The sequence below is a fragment of the Xenopus tropicalis genome, chromosome 1, assembly GCF_000004195.4.
Source record: "Xenopus tropicalis strain Nigerian chromosome 1, UCB_Xtro_10.0, whole genome shotgun sequence".
NCBI lineage: Eukaryota > Metazoa > Chordata > Amphibia > Anura > Pipidae > Xenopus > Xenopus tropicalis.
In genome coordinates, this window is record NC_030677.2 from 56,766,410 (window position 1) to 56,783,722 (window position 17,313).

Sequence of the window (17,313 nt, forward strand, 5' to 3'; positions counted from 1 at the left end):
CAGAGCGAAGGCAGCTACAGCTGCACCCAATATCCTGGATCGATCGCTCGATCACTGAACAAACGTTTATGAACGCGGCATATTTTGTTTTCTTACTAAACTCAGAGAAACGCTACTGCATTCTGTCAAGGCCCCTCAGTACCAATATCCACGTTTTGTCACTTCCCGGCAACTTATAGTATAGTCTGCTAATTAATTTGTACCAATTAGTGATTCCATAGATACTTTTAATTATGTATGAATATTTTAATATGCCAATAGGCCTATTTAATGATAATAATAATAATGTAGCCTGTATTCAGTTTTAAATAATTACATTTTAAAACTGTATCAACTATTATCGTTCCCTGTGACAGCCTGGCAGATTTGTATTCGAATACAAGCCTAATAACCTTGGTCAGACTATCCCTTCCATGCACAGAGTTAGATACGATCTTGTGTGATAAGATCCCAGTTTATATTAACACTTCTAGTTTGTTTTAACAAGGAAACAGTAGCTTGTACCCAGAGCCTCCTTGTATCCTGCATAACAAGGCATGTACGAAGCCTTTAGTCCACTGGCTTCTACAGATACTTCTTTTCGCAGTTTATTTACAGATAAAACCTAATGGCAATAATAGGAGGAAGTTAAACTGTATCTCAAAATACTGTTAGAATGTATTAGTAGGTGTCAATTATTTATAAGGAGTGGTTTACATCGCTTAGAAATGCCTGGAGATAAGCGGTTTTAAACTATATGTTGCGATTTCTTTGCAAAGGCTGCAGTTAGATTTTTTTTTTTTTTTAAAGAAAACATTCATTAGATTCAGTGCAGCTCACTGGACAGGCTCGGACTATTTGTATAATTTACTAGAACTGTTAAAATATAATTACACTTATTATGCTCGGTATGTGACAAGTGTTTGAAATAGTTATAATAATATATTTGTCCTCTTTAATATTTCATTAAAACATTCGATCTGCAGTCCTAAAATTAGGAATTCAAAGCCTCTTTAACTTGTTTATTATTCCTGCTGTGATATAGTAACTGATTTCCGAAATGGTTTTGCAATATGTAGAAAAATGTACCCAAATGTAGCTCGATTTAACCGGTTTGTAATATACTTTTTATCGTATGTTAAAAAAAAATGAAAACTTTTCGGCAAATAACCGATTTGACCCAGAATTGACAAGAAAGCCATTTGACGTTTAAGTAATACTTTTTTATTATTATTTTTTTTTTTTTTTCGTGTTTCAAGGAGTCAGCTGCTGATCGCAGTCTGACATTGGCACTATAATACATTTAACATTGGTAAACTTTAAAGAGATTTTTTTTACATTTAGTTAAATAATTTTTTGTTCACTTGGTGACAAACATTCAGGCAAAGTAAGAAAGAAAGAAAATTACAACATTTCATATGAAAATGTACCTTGAATTTTCTTAAGTCCGATTGCTTCTCTTGTGACTTGGTTCACATTGTTTGGAAGGAGAAATTCCCTCTCCCTCTGTGCAAGGAAATGTTTTTCATCCCATATTTATAGAAAAAAAGTGTCCTTGGAAGGTTGCTTGGGGCTTGGTCCACTTATATTTTCAATGGTTCTGCCGAAGACATAAAGCAGACAAGCTATTGCTCGGGGCCACTGTAATGGGGCCTTGTTGAAAGGTGGTTTGATTTTTAAGTTCTAGGCATGAGGGTAGTGCTTTCACCTCTTATCTGTCAGGACTGATAGAAAATGCCCAAAGGAGGTGGGGTAAACCTGTGATCAATATTTCAGTATTTGAACAAACATGCCCATCAAATTTAATAGAAGTGGAGAATCGTAAAGATTATCATAAATAAATATAAATTAAAACAAAATGTGTGTCTTGTAAAGGCTGGAGCTGTTGTAGTGTCTTTTGTAAATATACATTTTCAGCCGCCACATCGGCAAGTTGGATAACTTAAAAAAACAAGGCGACACGAGTCGCTTACATGTAGTGGGGGGGGGGGGGGGTAGTTTAGTTACCCTTGTGGGATGCCACACTGTTCTAGATTAGGTTCTGGATGAAACATTCTGGAACAGGGGCTATTTCTTTGTACTCTTCTTTCTGTCCTAGTGCCTACAGATAAGAGGTTGGAATGGGAAATATCCTGCATTTGAGCTGAAGTCAGCAATTGGGTTTCCACTCCTAGTGGACTGGAATTCTAACGGCTCGACCTGCGACCCTCCAGCAATGGTACAAATGAGTGCTGTGTCTGTTGAAGTTTAACCATAGTTGGAGGGCCGCAGGCAAGATGTAACCCCTTACTGTACCTTTTGTTCTAATATGGGTTATAAACGTCCAGTGGGCCATGGTTATGCCTTGTAATTTGGTTGGCTTAGTTCTGCTACTTGTCGCCCAAAGCACTATGTCCCTGTGTCCTTTTGTAGCCGCCATTTAGTCCAGCCCCTGCTCAATTCTCAGAGCTTGTCCAGGCTTTTGGGGTTAGTGAGGATCTCCCTTGCCAGCCTCCAAGTCTGCTTGGCTGCGCTTTCCAGCGCCGAGTGCGGCTTGCCCTGGAAGAGGTCGAGGTTGGGCAAGAAGTAGTGCGGGCACCTGCGACACTGTAGGCAGGAGATGAGCTGTAGCAAGATGCCATTGAGCCGATCTCCCAGACAAGCCTCGTCCCAGTCGGTCTCCCTGGGGTGCTTCTCACACTCGTATAGCAGCAAGGTCTTCATGTGGTAGTTATTTAGGGGCTGCCCGGGCAGCTCTAGGTGTCGGTCCCGCAGGGTCTTGAGCACAGATAAGCACTTGCTCCGGCATCCCCCCAGCAGCAAGCGGTTCTCCGCCTCCGCGAACTGCAGAACCCAGGCATCGCTCTCCGCGGAGCTCTGCTTGCCAGTCAGGGAGTAGCACTCCTTGGATAGTAGGTTGAAGCCCTCCGCCTTCACTTCTGCCACCCTGTTAGGCCCTGGCCATGGGATGTGGGGTAGGGGCCACTGTGCTGCGCTGCGAGGCCAGATTCCAGTGCACTTGAAGGCCGGGGTAATCTGTACAATATATCGCTCCCTGATCCGCAGCTTCACCTCGCTGGTGTCAGCGATCATCTTCACAACATCCCGGTAACTGCACTTGTCCACTGCCTGAGCCACCAGGGTCTGGAAACGGGAGCGGATCTTGCGGGCAGAGAGGTACCCGGAGGCCGTAATGAACTCCACCCACAGGGACATGCTGCGCTTTCGGCCATCGCTCAGCTTGAGCACGGCGCAGCCCGGCAGGGAGCCGTCATCCACAAAGTTAAAGACTCCCATCTGGTTGAGGTAGAGGACGACCTCGAACTCCGTGGGGGACACCACCTCCAGGCCCTCGTACCGGGCATCAATCTCGGTGAGGGAGCTGATGAAGCGGGGCTCTTGCACTTCCACCTCTTTCAGCACATCGGACACCACTTTGCACACCTCCCGGATGGTTTTGGCAATGGCCGCTTTCCTGGCCTGGCACCGCTCCGAGTAGTATTTGTTCAGCTGGTACACCAGCTTGGCCTGGGCGGCAATCATGTTTGGGCACAGGTCCGGGCTGTACACCGGCGGGTCGCAGTACGTTGAGGGATCCAATGCTTTGCCCCGATCAGTGCAATAAGCAGTGTGCCAGTTGTGTAGGTGCTAGGCAATCAATGGGCTCAGTGTGTCAGGAGGGTACCCTCTCTGGGGGCTGCACGGAAATAACTCCTCCTCTGGACTTGGCACATTAAGGCCTGTGACAAGTGACTGCAGCCAAATGTTCATGGAAGAGAGAGGATGCGCTAAGCAGCAGCGCTCACAGGGAAAGTTCACTCATAGGCGCATCTTCAGGCTCAATGGGCTTCTCTCTGAGGTTCCTTTTCCCTCTCCCAGTTTTTTTTCCCTGGGAGGCGTAGCCTTTGGGCTTGTGCGCACAACCAATCCTTAGGTTAGAGGGCTCTCCTGGTGTTGGGGAGAAAGGTTCACTCTTCATCTCCCCATGGATGTGCCACCCAGATGATGAAGGTGTTGCAGGGAGCACATGTATATGTATAGGCTGGCAGGGAGCCTGCTCGCTGTGCGCCCCACACTACTTAGGCTCTGTCTCAGCGCTAAGGCTAAACTTGCTTAGTTTTATGAATGGTCCCAAGGCCCAGGCACATGGGCGGGGCTATCTCGCCACAATAGAACTCTGAGCTGTCAGCGGCGCAGCCAATGAGGAGCAGCGGCGGTTCCACTCAGCTCAGAGCGGAGGCAGCACATAGACTGTGGGCTGTAGGAGGAAAACAAACAGTCACCAACCTACAGCCGCCTCGTCCTGCTCCCCATTACCTGGCAACATCGCACGGAGCGCAAGGCTAGCAACTGGCTCCGACTGCCCTTTCTCTTGTGGTATATGGACTACTACGGGCTATTCAAAGGGAAAGGGTCATACTGCTATCCGTGTACCGCATCCCCTGAAAGTCTCTGCCTATCGGTGGTGTGGGGAGTTGTAGTTCAGAAATAGGTGTTGGGAGACAGATTGAGGGACATCGTTAGAAAATGTAGTGTATATTGCGCGCAGAAGAGGGAAGTCACCTTGCTTGGCGTGTAACCCCAAGTACCTTGCTTCATCTAGTTTGTCTCACAGTGTAATAAGTGGATGCAAATACTAAACAATGGAGAATAAAAGCGTTGGACAAGTCGGTAGTGTTAGTATTTAGCTACCCTAGTATATTCCCTTTTAGAGTGGGTTTTATTTGGGAAAAGCGCGCAGCGGTAGGAATCCTTCTGATGTACTTTCAATAAATAGTAATATCTACCTCTCTCCTGGTGCTTTACCTGTCTGTAGGCTGCCCTTATATGTGTGTGTGTATGTATGTTTATATATATATTATATATACACACACATGTACATGCATACACACACACACATATATACATAAATACAGTGTGTTGGTGCTTGACAATATAATCCTCTCTAGTAGTAAAACTGTTTGTGTATAGATGTATATAAACAGTGAGTGTATGTATATTCAGATGTGCATGCATGTAATTAAATATTAAAGTAATTATGAACCAACACTTTCTAATCTAGATATACATGTCCTTGTCCCATAACGTGTCGGTATCCTTTATATTGTCTGTATCAGTTAGATAATTTATTTTACCAATACTACATTGTGTGTATTTTTTTTTGTTTAAAATACGTCTTTGTGTTCCTTGTTGATTAAAATTTGCGCTTGTTGTTGAGTAGATATATAAAATATATACACACACACAATATAGATATACATACATGCATACGCACACACACGAGTAAGGCCCTAAGGATCCAATACGAGGCCACAGTAGCCGGCGGGCCCAGTCGGGCTGTACTTACTGAGGGGATAGTACATAGTGATTGCACCTGAGCCGCTGAGCTAGGAAGCTGCTCGTTTGCTTGCTCTCTCCAGGTACCATTGGCAGACAGCTACATTACATAGCGATAGTAATGCACACAGCTCTCAGCGCTAATGCCAGAAAGCCCCTAGTAGTTATGCCAGTAAGTTCAGTGATAAGTCGGGCCAGTAGCATTATTGTGCCATTCTGAAATAGCCGCTCACCGCCGCCCGGTTTCCTTAGGATGTAGTATTAAGGCATTCAGATGATTGTGCAGCTAGCAGTTAGTGACTCCCCAGTCAGACACACACAGTGTAAGTTGTGCCATGGCAGTAGCTCGGTGTAGCGGTGCCACAGCAGATGCCAGTGCCTAGCAATGCCCAAGGAGAGTGGGCAGGTGTATGTGCGAGCGGCTGGCTACGGAATGTGCTACCATTACTGCACTTTATACCGGCGGCGGGGGCAGGTGGACTCTGCACAAAGTTACTAGGTCCCTGGACAGGTGGAAATAGTTCTGGAATTACCGAACTCCTGTATTCTGTTTAATCAGGATCCTAATATCGGCAGCTATCTCTTCGCCCGCTTGTTAGAGATTCCTGCGCGGCGCTTACGGTGAGACTGGGAATAGAGTACCGGGCTCACGGAATATACCAGCAGCGGGACATGTCTCCGGGGAGTGTCACAGTGTGTGCCTACAGCAGCACCCCCCCCACCCCGGGACAATGGGCGCTACAGCTCCCCTGCACCATTGCGCTTCTATTACATTCGGAAATGCATTTCATTCCTTGGTGCCACGAAAATCTGGATGACATAGACTTAATACATTTAAAACAATAAAAAATGTTATTTTCTACAGAAGCATTGCAGTGATAAGTGGCAAAAATGAATTGTATGCTAGCACAACTATTATTTGTGACTGACTGGGAGCCTAATCCAAATCGGTATACATAGGTAACCTGGGGTTTGTCTGTCCCTAGGAAATTGCTTCATAAATTTGTCCTCCTTTATGAGTTTTAGCCAAGTTTTTATTTAGTTTTTATTTTTCCTACTCTCCTTGAACTACAGAATCAATTTGGAGGCACAAAATTCCTAGTTGAGGAGTTAATTATTCCATTCCTACATTTTCCCTGCATTTAGCAGCTGGTGGGAACTGGAGGTCTAACTGGACTAAAAAGCTGCTGTTTTGAGAGTGCTTTTGTGGCTCTGTAATTTAGAGGATTACACTATTTTTTTACTGTATGCACAACGATTGTTATAGTAATAAATCATACACCAAGGCAAGATACATAACGATCAACAACTGGTTTGTACCTTCCATCCTGTTTATCTGGCGATTAAATACAAATTGCTTTGTTTTACACAACATACATTTCCTGTAATTTTATTTCAATTTGCTCCTTCAAATGCTAAAAATGTGTTTAGTTTGAATAAAATGGGCATGCTTCCATTTATAGCAAATCGTATGGGAAAAGAACTAGTGCCCTTTGCCTGTCATTTTCATACATTCCTGCACTGTTGATGAAGCTTGAATTGCTGCTGGGAATGTAAGGATCTGTAAAGAAATGAGTTAGTAATACTTCTTTATACATATCAAACCAAGCTTTCGGAGGCTCTTGCAATTATAATCTTGGTATTTTTTAACACATTTTCGTAGTATGTTTTTTTCCTTGTATTTGTCCACTGATGTGCACATTGAGACCCACTGCTTTGCTTGCTATTTTAATTGCAGCTGAAATCTGCCATGAATGCTGTTAGAGCTCAAGGCATGGCAATGACTTTTGCCTTTTCTAAACTGCTTTTGTATACAATAAAATCATCCATTTATTTTATTGTGCAGTTTATGAAATTCTTCTTCTATCATATTTTGAATTAATATTTTTGCTAAACATTTTCATAGAGCTTCAAGCTGCAAATATATTTTTTTAACAGAAATGTAAATCTGAATTTCTTGTAAATGTAAATTTATTTTGTATTTGTGAAAACAAACTGAATTATTTAATAGCTCTGGTTGCATAAAAATGTCAAAGAAAGCAGCCTGTTGCTGTCATATGCCAGGCATTATACAGTACATTGAGGCAGAAATATTTTTCTCATACTGCCTATTGCATAGACAACACAGTTCAACCTACATATAAACCTGTGTAAACACAATTGTGAATATTAGGGATCACTTATTAACAAATAACTTGTAAACCACAGTTCATAAGATGAAAAAATGGTTTCTTCTATGGAGTTACTGCAAAGGAGATTCTATGGGAGATTAAATTACTTTCACTTTGTTTTGCTGCAATTTTTTTCTTGCATGTTATAAGAATATTTTTGCAGCATAGCCAGGGATATTCAGCATATTTATGCTGTTTACCTACAAAGGCAAACTTTGAATTTATTCTGCCATGGCGTGTTTGTGTGGTATTACTCTGTAAAGTGTTGCAGACTCAATCACACTTATAATTAAGACTCTCTAAAGAATAAATCTGTGTGTATGAACAAATGTTTCTTTATGTAATAATTACTTTAATTGAATTACTTAACTAAGGCAGAAAACTTTATTCAACCTTAAACCCGTACAATTTGTTTTGCAATGGATTTTGTAGATTCCTATCACAGTACATCAGATGGACATGTGACAGCCTTTCATTTCTTGTACTGGTCAGAATTGCAGTGTAGGGTGGGACTAGACAGGCTTCTGTTGATAAAGAACTGTATGATGATTGTGTGATGGTATTTGCTAAATACCTGTACATACATTTAGGAGATCCTGCATGCAAATGTGAAAATTCCTTAAATATTATATATTATAATGTTGCGTCAGCGTGTGTGTGTGTGTGTGTGTGTGTATATATATATATATATGTATATATTGTATTTTGAGGTTGCCTGTGCTGTCCAATTATTTGTTATAATAATAATATTAAATCAAAAAATGTTTTTCTTTTTTGCACAATAGCAGAAAATTAAATTCTAAGGTACTTTTATTCAATTTTAAATTTAAAGTTAATTGTAAATGTAATTGCAATTCAGAGTAGTATTCATATATCCCTTTTCTGTATCTGATTCTGGCTCTTAAATCAACATAGCAGAAGGCAATTTTCTTGGTCTGTTAATGAGCTGGCATCCTGCTAAATTGTTTAAGGAGTCAGAACCAGTAATGCAGAGAGCATAAACAACTAGACACTGTCTAATGGAAATTATATATACAAATAGCTTTGAATCCCCTCTGAATGTTTTTTTTCATGAATGTATGTTGTAAATTTGCTTAAAATATTTTATTTCATTGTGCAGAAAGTTTTTGGGTGGATATACCCATAAAGGACAAGTCAGCCCAAAATATATTTTTTTGCCTAATAAAAGAAAACACAGTTTTAAGCAGCTTTGCAGTATACAGTCATTACAAATTTGCAGAGTTATTTGTGTATATAATCACTATTAGTGGTAATGTCTGCCTGTCCTTTTCTATTCTCTGGCATTTGAAACAATGTAAAGCAAAGCACAGACTGACAGACCAGCCTTGCTGGAGGAGACCATTGCAGCATTGTTTAAAAAGTAACAACCAGGAGTTCAGCAAATGCTGCTTTTAATAGCGATTACATTTAAAAATAACTTTTAAATGTTGTAATGTTCATACTGGAAAGTTGCTAAGAATTATGTTTTCTTTTATTAGGCAAAAATGTATTTTTGGAGTTGACATGTCCTTTAATTAGTAATTCATGCTGTATTATGATGATGTTACATGTACGTATGCATTCTTTTTTTCTGTGCAGAAAATTGAAAAGTGTTTAAATCTGATTACAAAAATATTGTAAAGATAAAGTGAGTTTTTTTTTAATTTTTTAAAATGCATATTTCACATAGTTAAAACAGTTTGTACATTTACAGCATTAATGTATATCTTGTCATACTTGTACATTAACCAGCATAATAACTGACTGTGTACTAACTTTAGGGGCTTGCTTTCTTAAAAAAAAAGCAAAACAAAAATCCTTAATTCTTAAACATAGACTGCATTATATATATTAAAATGATAAAGAATCACGAGATTATGGTCCCTTTCATAAATTTCCTTAAAGGGATCTGTATAGGTGTTGCCATTCCTATTCTTGGGGCTTGGAAGCAGTGTCTGTGCATCTTGCTCAAATGGTAGGTACTCCATGAAGGGTGTATTGCTACTGATAATAGGCACAGGTTGAACATGGTAATGTGCCCAATGCAAACAAAGTGTAGGCTGTTTATATCTATACTTTTTGCAGTTCTGGAGTTCAGTCATCAGTGCTTCAATCCATGTTTTACCTGTTGCTGCACCAGGCGCATGTTTTAGTGCTGAATAAACAAACTGCTAGTTAGGTGGGCCAGGAATTCCCTGTGAAGGAGAGGCATACAGACCTAGCACTTCTAAAGGTCATGAAACCCCTGAGATGCCTGGCACTAATATTTTACAATAGGATGTGCAATATTTCTTCTACAGTAAGTTATATTAAGTCATAGGGCAGTGACATAATCAAGCCCAGGTCTTACCCAATGGCAGTTCTGTTTTTACTGGTCAGGTATGCAAGGTCAGGTAAAAATTTCCTCCCCCAGCAATTAATTAGCACAACAGGTTACATGTCATCACACACATGGGTGAGTTATTAATCTATCAGTAATTGTCTGTCAGTACTGCATAATTATGATTCATGCAACATTTGTATTTTCACTTTAAGAGGTTTTAATCTCAACATTCTGTTAAGTTTCACCATTTGATTAACTTAAGTTAATTAAGCACCTACAGCTAAAAATGTAGTCTGGTGTTCAGGAACCCCTTTTCCAAATGTTCATTTGAATGTAATATTTTTGTTTTAATGCCATTCATATGGTGTTTTGCCTGTTTTTTCTTTTTTGGGGCCATCTACTATTCATCTACTATCCATCTACTATCTCAGAGAGATGCAGAACAAACATTCTGTTTACACCATATTAAAAACTAGCTTTTGGGTGAACAACCTTTTTAACATATTTTACAGTTATTGATTATTTTGTTGCCCTTGCTTTGAGGTTTTCTTCGAGACCAAATACTTTAGTTTTTAGTTTCATGGGATTTTTTTGTGTGTTACACACAAACTGCCAAGCCTTTTGGGCTTTCCTAACTAAGAAACAATTGATTAAAATATTAACTTGTTGACTGCTACCAATCCTGCCTACAAGTGTGGTTTTAGTTATTAAGTATTATCGGGAAAGCGGCATGGGCACTATGATTACAGTTCTTGGAGATTTTGGAAATCCTAAAGATAATGGAATGCTGCACAGCAGCCCTGGGAAGGAAGGAGGGGCCTAGCTTTGCATAGACAATCCTACTAATGGGCTATGTATGGTGCAACTTTATAATGAATATGTTAAATACTTAAATGTACCGAACAATAAATAAAGCATAAGCAGGTTTGGGGTTCCGTGGAGGTTTCCCATACAGTTATATAAAAAATAAGCAACACCTCTCACAACTCTGGTCATGCCCATTCCCACACCTTGTGTCTCAACCCTTTCTCCTTGTAGATTGTAAGCTCTTTTGGGCAGGGCCCTCTTCACCTCTCTTATTGGTTATTGATTGCTTTATATGTTACTCTGTATGTCCAATGTATGAAACCCACTTATTGTACAGCGCTGCGGAATATGTTGGCGCTTTATAAATAAATGTTAATAATAATAATCTTTACTCATGTCTAGTGGATATTTAAGTTCAGGCCATTTCGACCTCTTGTAATAAATCCATAGAGGAATTGAAGTCAAATTTACCTTTCAAATAGTATTTCCCAAGAGCCTTCATTCATTCATCACTGTTGGCAACAAGTATAGTACTTTAAATATTGCATTACCATCAGTATTGTATTGTATCAAAATATTTTAGGCACAGATTTATCAAGTCCATACGATTCCCAGCCTGGTATGGAAATTGGAGTTATTTCCGTACCACTCAACAAAACCTACTCTGTATCATACAAGTATGGTATAAAATATTCCAAAACCTAAGAGCCACAAAATAATTTCATGCAATTTCCCATAGAGTTCTATTTCTGATTTTTTCCGTAAAAAAGCACCTTTTACTTGATGGTAACTAAACTTCAGAAATCCATATTCGGTTTATTTGATATTTAAATTAATTTTAGTGGCCTTAAGGTATGGTGACCCAAATTACAGAAAAATCCTAATTTGGAAAGACCTAGGTCCCAAACATTCCACCTAATATATCTCATCACTGTATTATATTGCTAGCTTGATGCTGTATGCTTCATTGTCTAATACAGATTTGTTTTACCCTCCAGAGATGACATGCTGTTTTCATCTTTACGTCATTATTTTGTACATCTTTTGGAGTGTTGACACTTCTATTAATAAAAATATTCAGAACTTTACTGAACAGCAGTGTTACTGTTTGGCAACAAGAACATTCATTAATAATAAAGCTATTCTACTGTTTATAGGTATTTATATATACATATATATCTTCATATGAGGGTAGCAAAATCCTGAATCATAAAACTTGCAAGATAATTAAGTAGTAAGTGTGATGGAACTATAAAAATATATTTTTAATATAGTACAGTAATTCCTTCTGCCCCTGAAGGCTTTCTGCATCTGCTTCCCGAGTATCTTTGCCCTAAAATAAATACACCAGTGAATTTTAATGTTTATATAAACACTAATCCTTATCCACGTTTATTGCCATAAATGCTAACCAGTCCTATACCTGGCCTATATTCTGTTTGGTAAAGGTGAACAAAAGTATGAATGTAAGACTTTGGGTAACACGTTTATACAATAAAATGTAGTCCTTCAGATCTTATTTTTTTAAAGGGGAAAAGTGACAGAGATTCAGTGCAAATGTTCCCCAGAGCAGAGCAAAATACCATCACTGCCTTAAACAGAACTTAGCATGACTAACATGTCTGATATCCTAGCGGCATGACAGAAATCATTTTTAATGATCAAGAAGAGAATAGCATCCTTTTTAACAGAAAAATGGGATGTAAAACAGCTGCCTTTGCCTATGGATATCACAGAATCGCCAATCTGTTTCTTCTCTTTGCCCCCCCCCCTTCATCTTCCTTTATCATCTTTGGGTCCTAAGGAGACTTTCTTTTTTCTGACTAGTTAGTCTGCAGGAGAGGCCTGGTCTGGTCACTTGACATTAGCTCTGGATAAAGTGAAATCTTTGATCTACAGCCCTGCCTGCTTTCAAATGATTTGCTCTCTGAATCTGGACACTGTCCATGCCCTTACACTTCCCTATCTGATAGGCACTGGGAATGACATGAGGTGCTACCAGATGCACAGTTAATCATTGGATCATGCATGCACAGAGATCCATCACGGCTTGATTAGAGCTTCCCAATCCCAGCTGTTGTTCCTCCAGTCTCTCAGAAGTCAGTAAATACTGCAACCCAACAATTCGTTTATACCTATTAATTCGGGAAATATTACGGATCAGAAAACTGACAGGTTAGGTTGTCTACGATACATGCACGCACCGTAGTACGATATCTTTTTAAGGATAGCACAGGTCACTAGGTGGCATCTTGACTAATGACAGTTACTTGTTTTGGTCCAGTCATAAAGTGTGCTTGGATGATCTGTCTAGGGTATATAATCTCCCACTGTTTGAGCTGCTGTTAATTCAGTGCTTTCTGGCTAAGCACACTGATCATTGCCCATTTAAAAAATAAATAAATATATATAGATGTGTGTGTGTGTGTGTGTATATATATATATATATATATATATATATATATATATATATAGATATAGATATATACAGTATAGATATAGATATATATAGCGCATTTGTAGAGAGCACTCACGGCATCCAGAAGTAGGAAAAAATATTGTTTATTTAATCACCGCATCTACGTGTTTTGATCCCCATAGGGTCGTCATCAGGATCAGGATATATAGATATAGACAAGGCGCATATCCCATAGCAGCAATTCTAACACTAGTTATAAAGTGCAGTTAACACTCTCTTGCATCTATTTCATTCTTTTATCTTTCAGTGACCTAGGAAGTCTCTAAATGGTAGAAAATGTGTTGTCTGCATTTCTGTATCCTACTTAAATTGGTATGAGGGCATTTTAGTTGTGGCTGCTGGTAGGAAAAAAAAACATGTTGGGGTACATGGTCAAATTTAAAACATTTAACAATACATTTATTTTAATCTCAAAGACAATGTACACATCTGGCATTTGCCCCACTATGATTTTCTTGCAATCTACAATCTGAATTATAGGGGAAATGTGATAGTAATGTGCTTTTATCAGTTAAGAAAATAGCAATGTATTAGTAAGGCAAGGACAGAAAAATTCAAGCAGATATTTATGTTAACGCTGCTCTTTTTGTCATGTCAGACCATTTATTTGCATACATTTTTCACTCCGTGGCAAAAGTTGGACGAGAGAGCTAATAAAGTTGGATTTTATCCGGGCTGCTTGGGACAATAGAAGTAGTTAGAGAACAGAATTTAGTTATTCTGAAAATATTTAATCAACTTGAAAAGGTAATGTTTCATTTGCATTCCATGCCTAAAAGTGTATATATTTAAATCCTAACCCTGTCACAGTTGATTTGTGTTACAGATGGAAATTTTGAGCAATTAATCACTCTTACAAATGTGCTTCATACATGGGTTTTGCAAGAGTACAAGTAGATATGAATTGCTCTGTATGTAGATATACATTTTCTGGTCCTTTTGCATTATTGGAGCATTTTAGCAATAAACTTCACTTTTATTTTTTTTTTAACTGCGTAACCCTTGTTTGTTAAATTATTGTAAGACCCCTGTTTGTTATAAATTAATGGAAGCACTGCGTAACTTGCTGCCGCTATATAAATAAATGATGATGATTTGGCCTTTAATTTCCACAGAGCTTTTTTTAGAGTAAACATTTAACACATTTATACAGTGTTGCTTGTGAGAGATTTTCAGGCTTAGGCTGGCAACCTTTCATTAAAGAAAATTAACAAAAGATTTAGTTCCATAAAACTGAATTGTGCATTTTCATACACTTCTAGAATCTCAGCAACTCTCCTGCATTCATATGAATGGCTGAGTAAACATCTTACAGATACAGTGCTTGTGTTTGCTGTGACCCTGCAAGTTCCAGGTGAATGGTACACCTATATCTTTGCATTGTGTGTTTCTGCTGTATTCCTTCGGAAATATCTAGGGGCACATTCATCAATGTACGATTGAGACCGAATACAATTTTTAAAAAAATTTTCTAAGTTTTATAACTCTGCGTATTTTCTGTGATTTTTTCATTAATTTGCGCAACTTTTTTCGTACTTTAAGTCAATTTGTGCGCCAAAACCGTATTTGTTGCAAGCAGTACGAAAGTTCCAGAATTCATTCAAGCTTCGGTATCGTGACTTTCCTTTGGCCAAGTTGGAGCTGCAGAGTGCCATTGAGTCCTATGGAAAGCTTCCCAAAGCATGCATTGAAGGTTCAAAGTCCAGAAAGGTTTTCGCACCATTTACGATCTTTCGGATACGAAAATTTCGTAACTTTCAGATCACACCACAATATTTTCGTACAAGCGCGACGTGATTTTTCGCAAACTTAGCGCACATCAGAAATTTTCGTATTTAATGCAAATTGACACAAATCATACTTGTAATTCTCACTTTAATGAATCTGCCCCCTAGTGTAAGTCCGTATTTAGAAAATTAAAACCGCCAGCAAGTAGCTACTGTTTTTGTAACTGTCTCAGGCACAAGTATTTGCATGCTTAGTATTTGCCCCAGTGTGGCTTTGAGAAGCCCAAATATAATTGTTTACATTTTCTCTCTTGCAGCAAGTAAATTTCAGTGTGATATGCATCATGCTGATTAGCACTTTGCTTGGAAGGATTCTTAATAATGTGTTTCTATTGGTGAACCCATCATTATCTGACTTCCCTTTGGAATTTACTGTGAGGGTAACTTGAGGGTTTTTGAGTTGTGTGTTCCAGGGCTTGCCCCGGCTGATAACGCCCTTGTTGGCGTGAAAGTGCAATCCAAATTATGACAGTTACAACTCTCTGTTTTGTTTAACTTGTCAGTAAATTTCTTGGCTCGTAGCCCTTGCAATGCTCTTTCCAAGTAGACCATATTCACCCTAGACTCAAAAGGTCACATTTATACAGGCAGACATAGGCAGGGCTTAATTGATGAGGAGGGTAGAGTCAGAATTTACTGTTCTGCCTGCTAGTTTTATATTGTGGTCCTGAAAGCATTAGGCAGTCAGAGCCCTTTCTCATGTAAAAGCTGACCCTAGTCAGAAGCTGGCAATCAAAGGAAGCAGTCACAGGAACCGGTGCACAGAGGCTATTGATTTTTCTGTTAGGTCTAAGTAGTTGGCTGGATAGGTAATGGGTGACAAAAGCATATATGTCATTAATGATGAGCTCTAGAACAACGCTGACATGTCAAAGCTGTAATTTCTTCACCGTTGACGTTATGCATCCAATAGTGTTAATAAATCTGGGTCATTTAGAAGCAATAAGCTTTACTAGGGCTCTTATAACAGCTCCTATTTAAATAATAAAAAAAACTTTTGTTTCCCCTTTGAAAGATAATTTGACAACAAAATGTGCTATGTTTTAATTAGGTTGCAGTTTTGTTACAGATTAGCATAATTTGAAAAGGGTCTGTATTTTTTGAAATTGTATTAATACAATTTGCTTTTAGAATATATTGTGTATAGTATTTCATAGTAGTTTTTATGCTGTGAAGATGAAGAACAGCAGCTCCTCTCTGCTTCCTAGCACAAACCTAGCACACAATTAAGATGTTTGCGCTCCACATAAACAAAGCATATATAAATAGGGAGGGGAAGGTTTAAGTTACAACTGAATGGTTTGGGTTTGACTTCAACATGCTGCTCTGCATTTAATCAGTGTACACTGCCACAGCCCTGCGCCAATTGCAGGCAGCCATTCCTAATCCACTTTTAATTCCTGGTTTCCTTTTTCCTGAAGTCCATGCGTAAAATAAGAGACTATAAAATTGATCTCTTGTAGCATTTTTTTTTAATTTACATTTGTTTAAAAATAAATAAGTAAAAAGGTAGGGAAGCAGACTTGTATGTGGACATGTTGTTGCAAATGCCAGTCAGACTCTGAAACATATTTCTGTTTCTGCAATAACATCTCCTTGACTAAATAGGTTTTATTGTGGTGTTACAATAAAAAAACATTTATAGATAACATGTTTCAGAATTATAGCTTAGTTTGACATTTAAATTGAGGTAGAACTAATTTCCTTTTATAAAGTGCAGGCTCTGTTTAAAGGGGAAGAAAGTTGTAAACTGGATGTCTGTGAAAATCTACATAGGCTTGTTTGTGTGTATACCAAAGATTTTATTTTTGTTTGTATATGTATATATACCCTAGATTTGTATATGTATATGTATATATATATATATATATATATATATATAGTAGCAGCACACTCCTGAGGCTCTTTATAAAAAGTATCCTTTATTACTCCATGCTCTTTTATTAGGATGGTGTGTAATGTGAGTCATTTAATCTTGAGAAAGGCTTTAGGCAAGAGCCGAAACGTTGATTGTTTAGCATGAAGTAAAAAAGTTTATATAGAGCCTCAGGAGTGCTATATTTTTCATGTTATTATGTGATGTCCTTATAGCAGCACCTGGACGAACAATGAAATGGCAAAGGAGCTGGAGTGCGGAACCTATATGTATATGTATGTGTATATATCTATCTATATCTATCTATATATATATATATATATATATATATATATATATATATATATATATATATATATATATATATATATATATATATATATATATATATAATATGTGTATATGTGTGTGTTCATTTTTTAAAAGTACTTCTGTGAATACATGTTTGCTGCACTCTGGCATTATGTGTTATATTTTGAGTGTATGTGTATATGAAATGCATACAGAAACATCAGGGACAATTTTGCCCCATGTGACACTTTACCAGGCACAACAAAAAGCATTATATATGACTA

General features: G+C 38.4%; 2 protein-coding genes across 2 annotated transcripts in view; one reads left to right on the plus strand and one right to left on the minus strand.

Annotated features, from left to right (window-relative positions):
* lrba (LPS-responsive vesicle trafficking, beach and anchor containing) overlaps positions 1-17,313 on the plus strand; it is a 341,818-nt gene that overhangs the window by 193,658 nt on the left and 130,847 nt on the right. The window lies entirely within an intron of this gene.
* On the minus strand, positions 1,213-3,948 carry mab21l2 (mab-21-like 2). The gene is given in 1 exon segment (NM_001102985.1): positions 1,213-3,948. A coding segment is annotated over 1 exon segment (1,080 nt). The 5' UTR covers positions 3,502-3,948; the 3' UTR covers positions 1,213-2,421.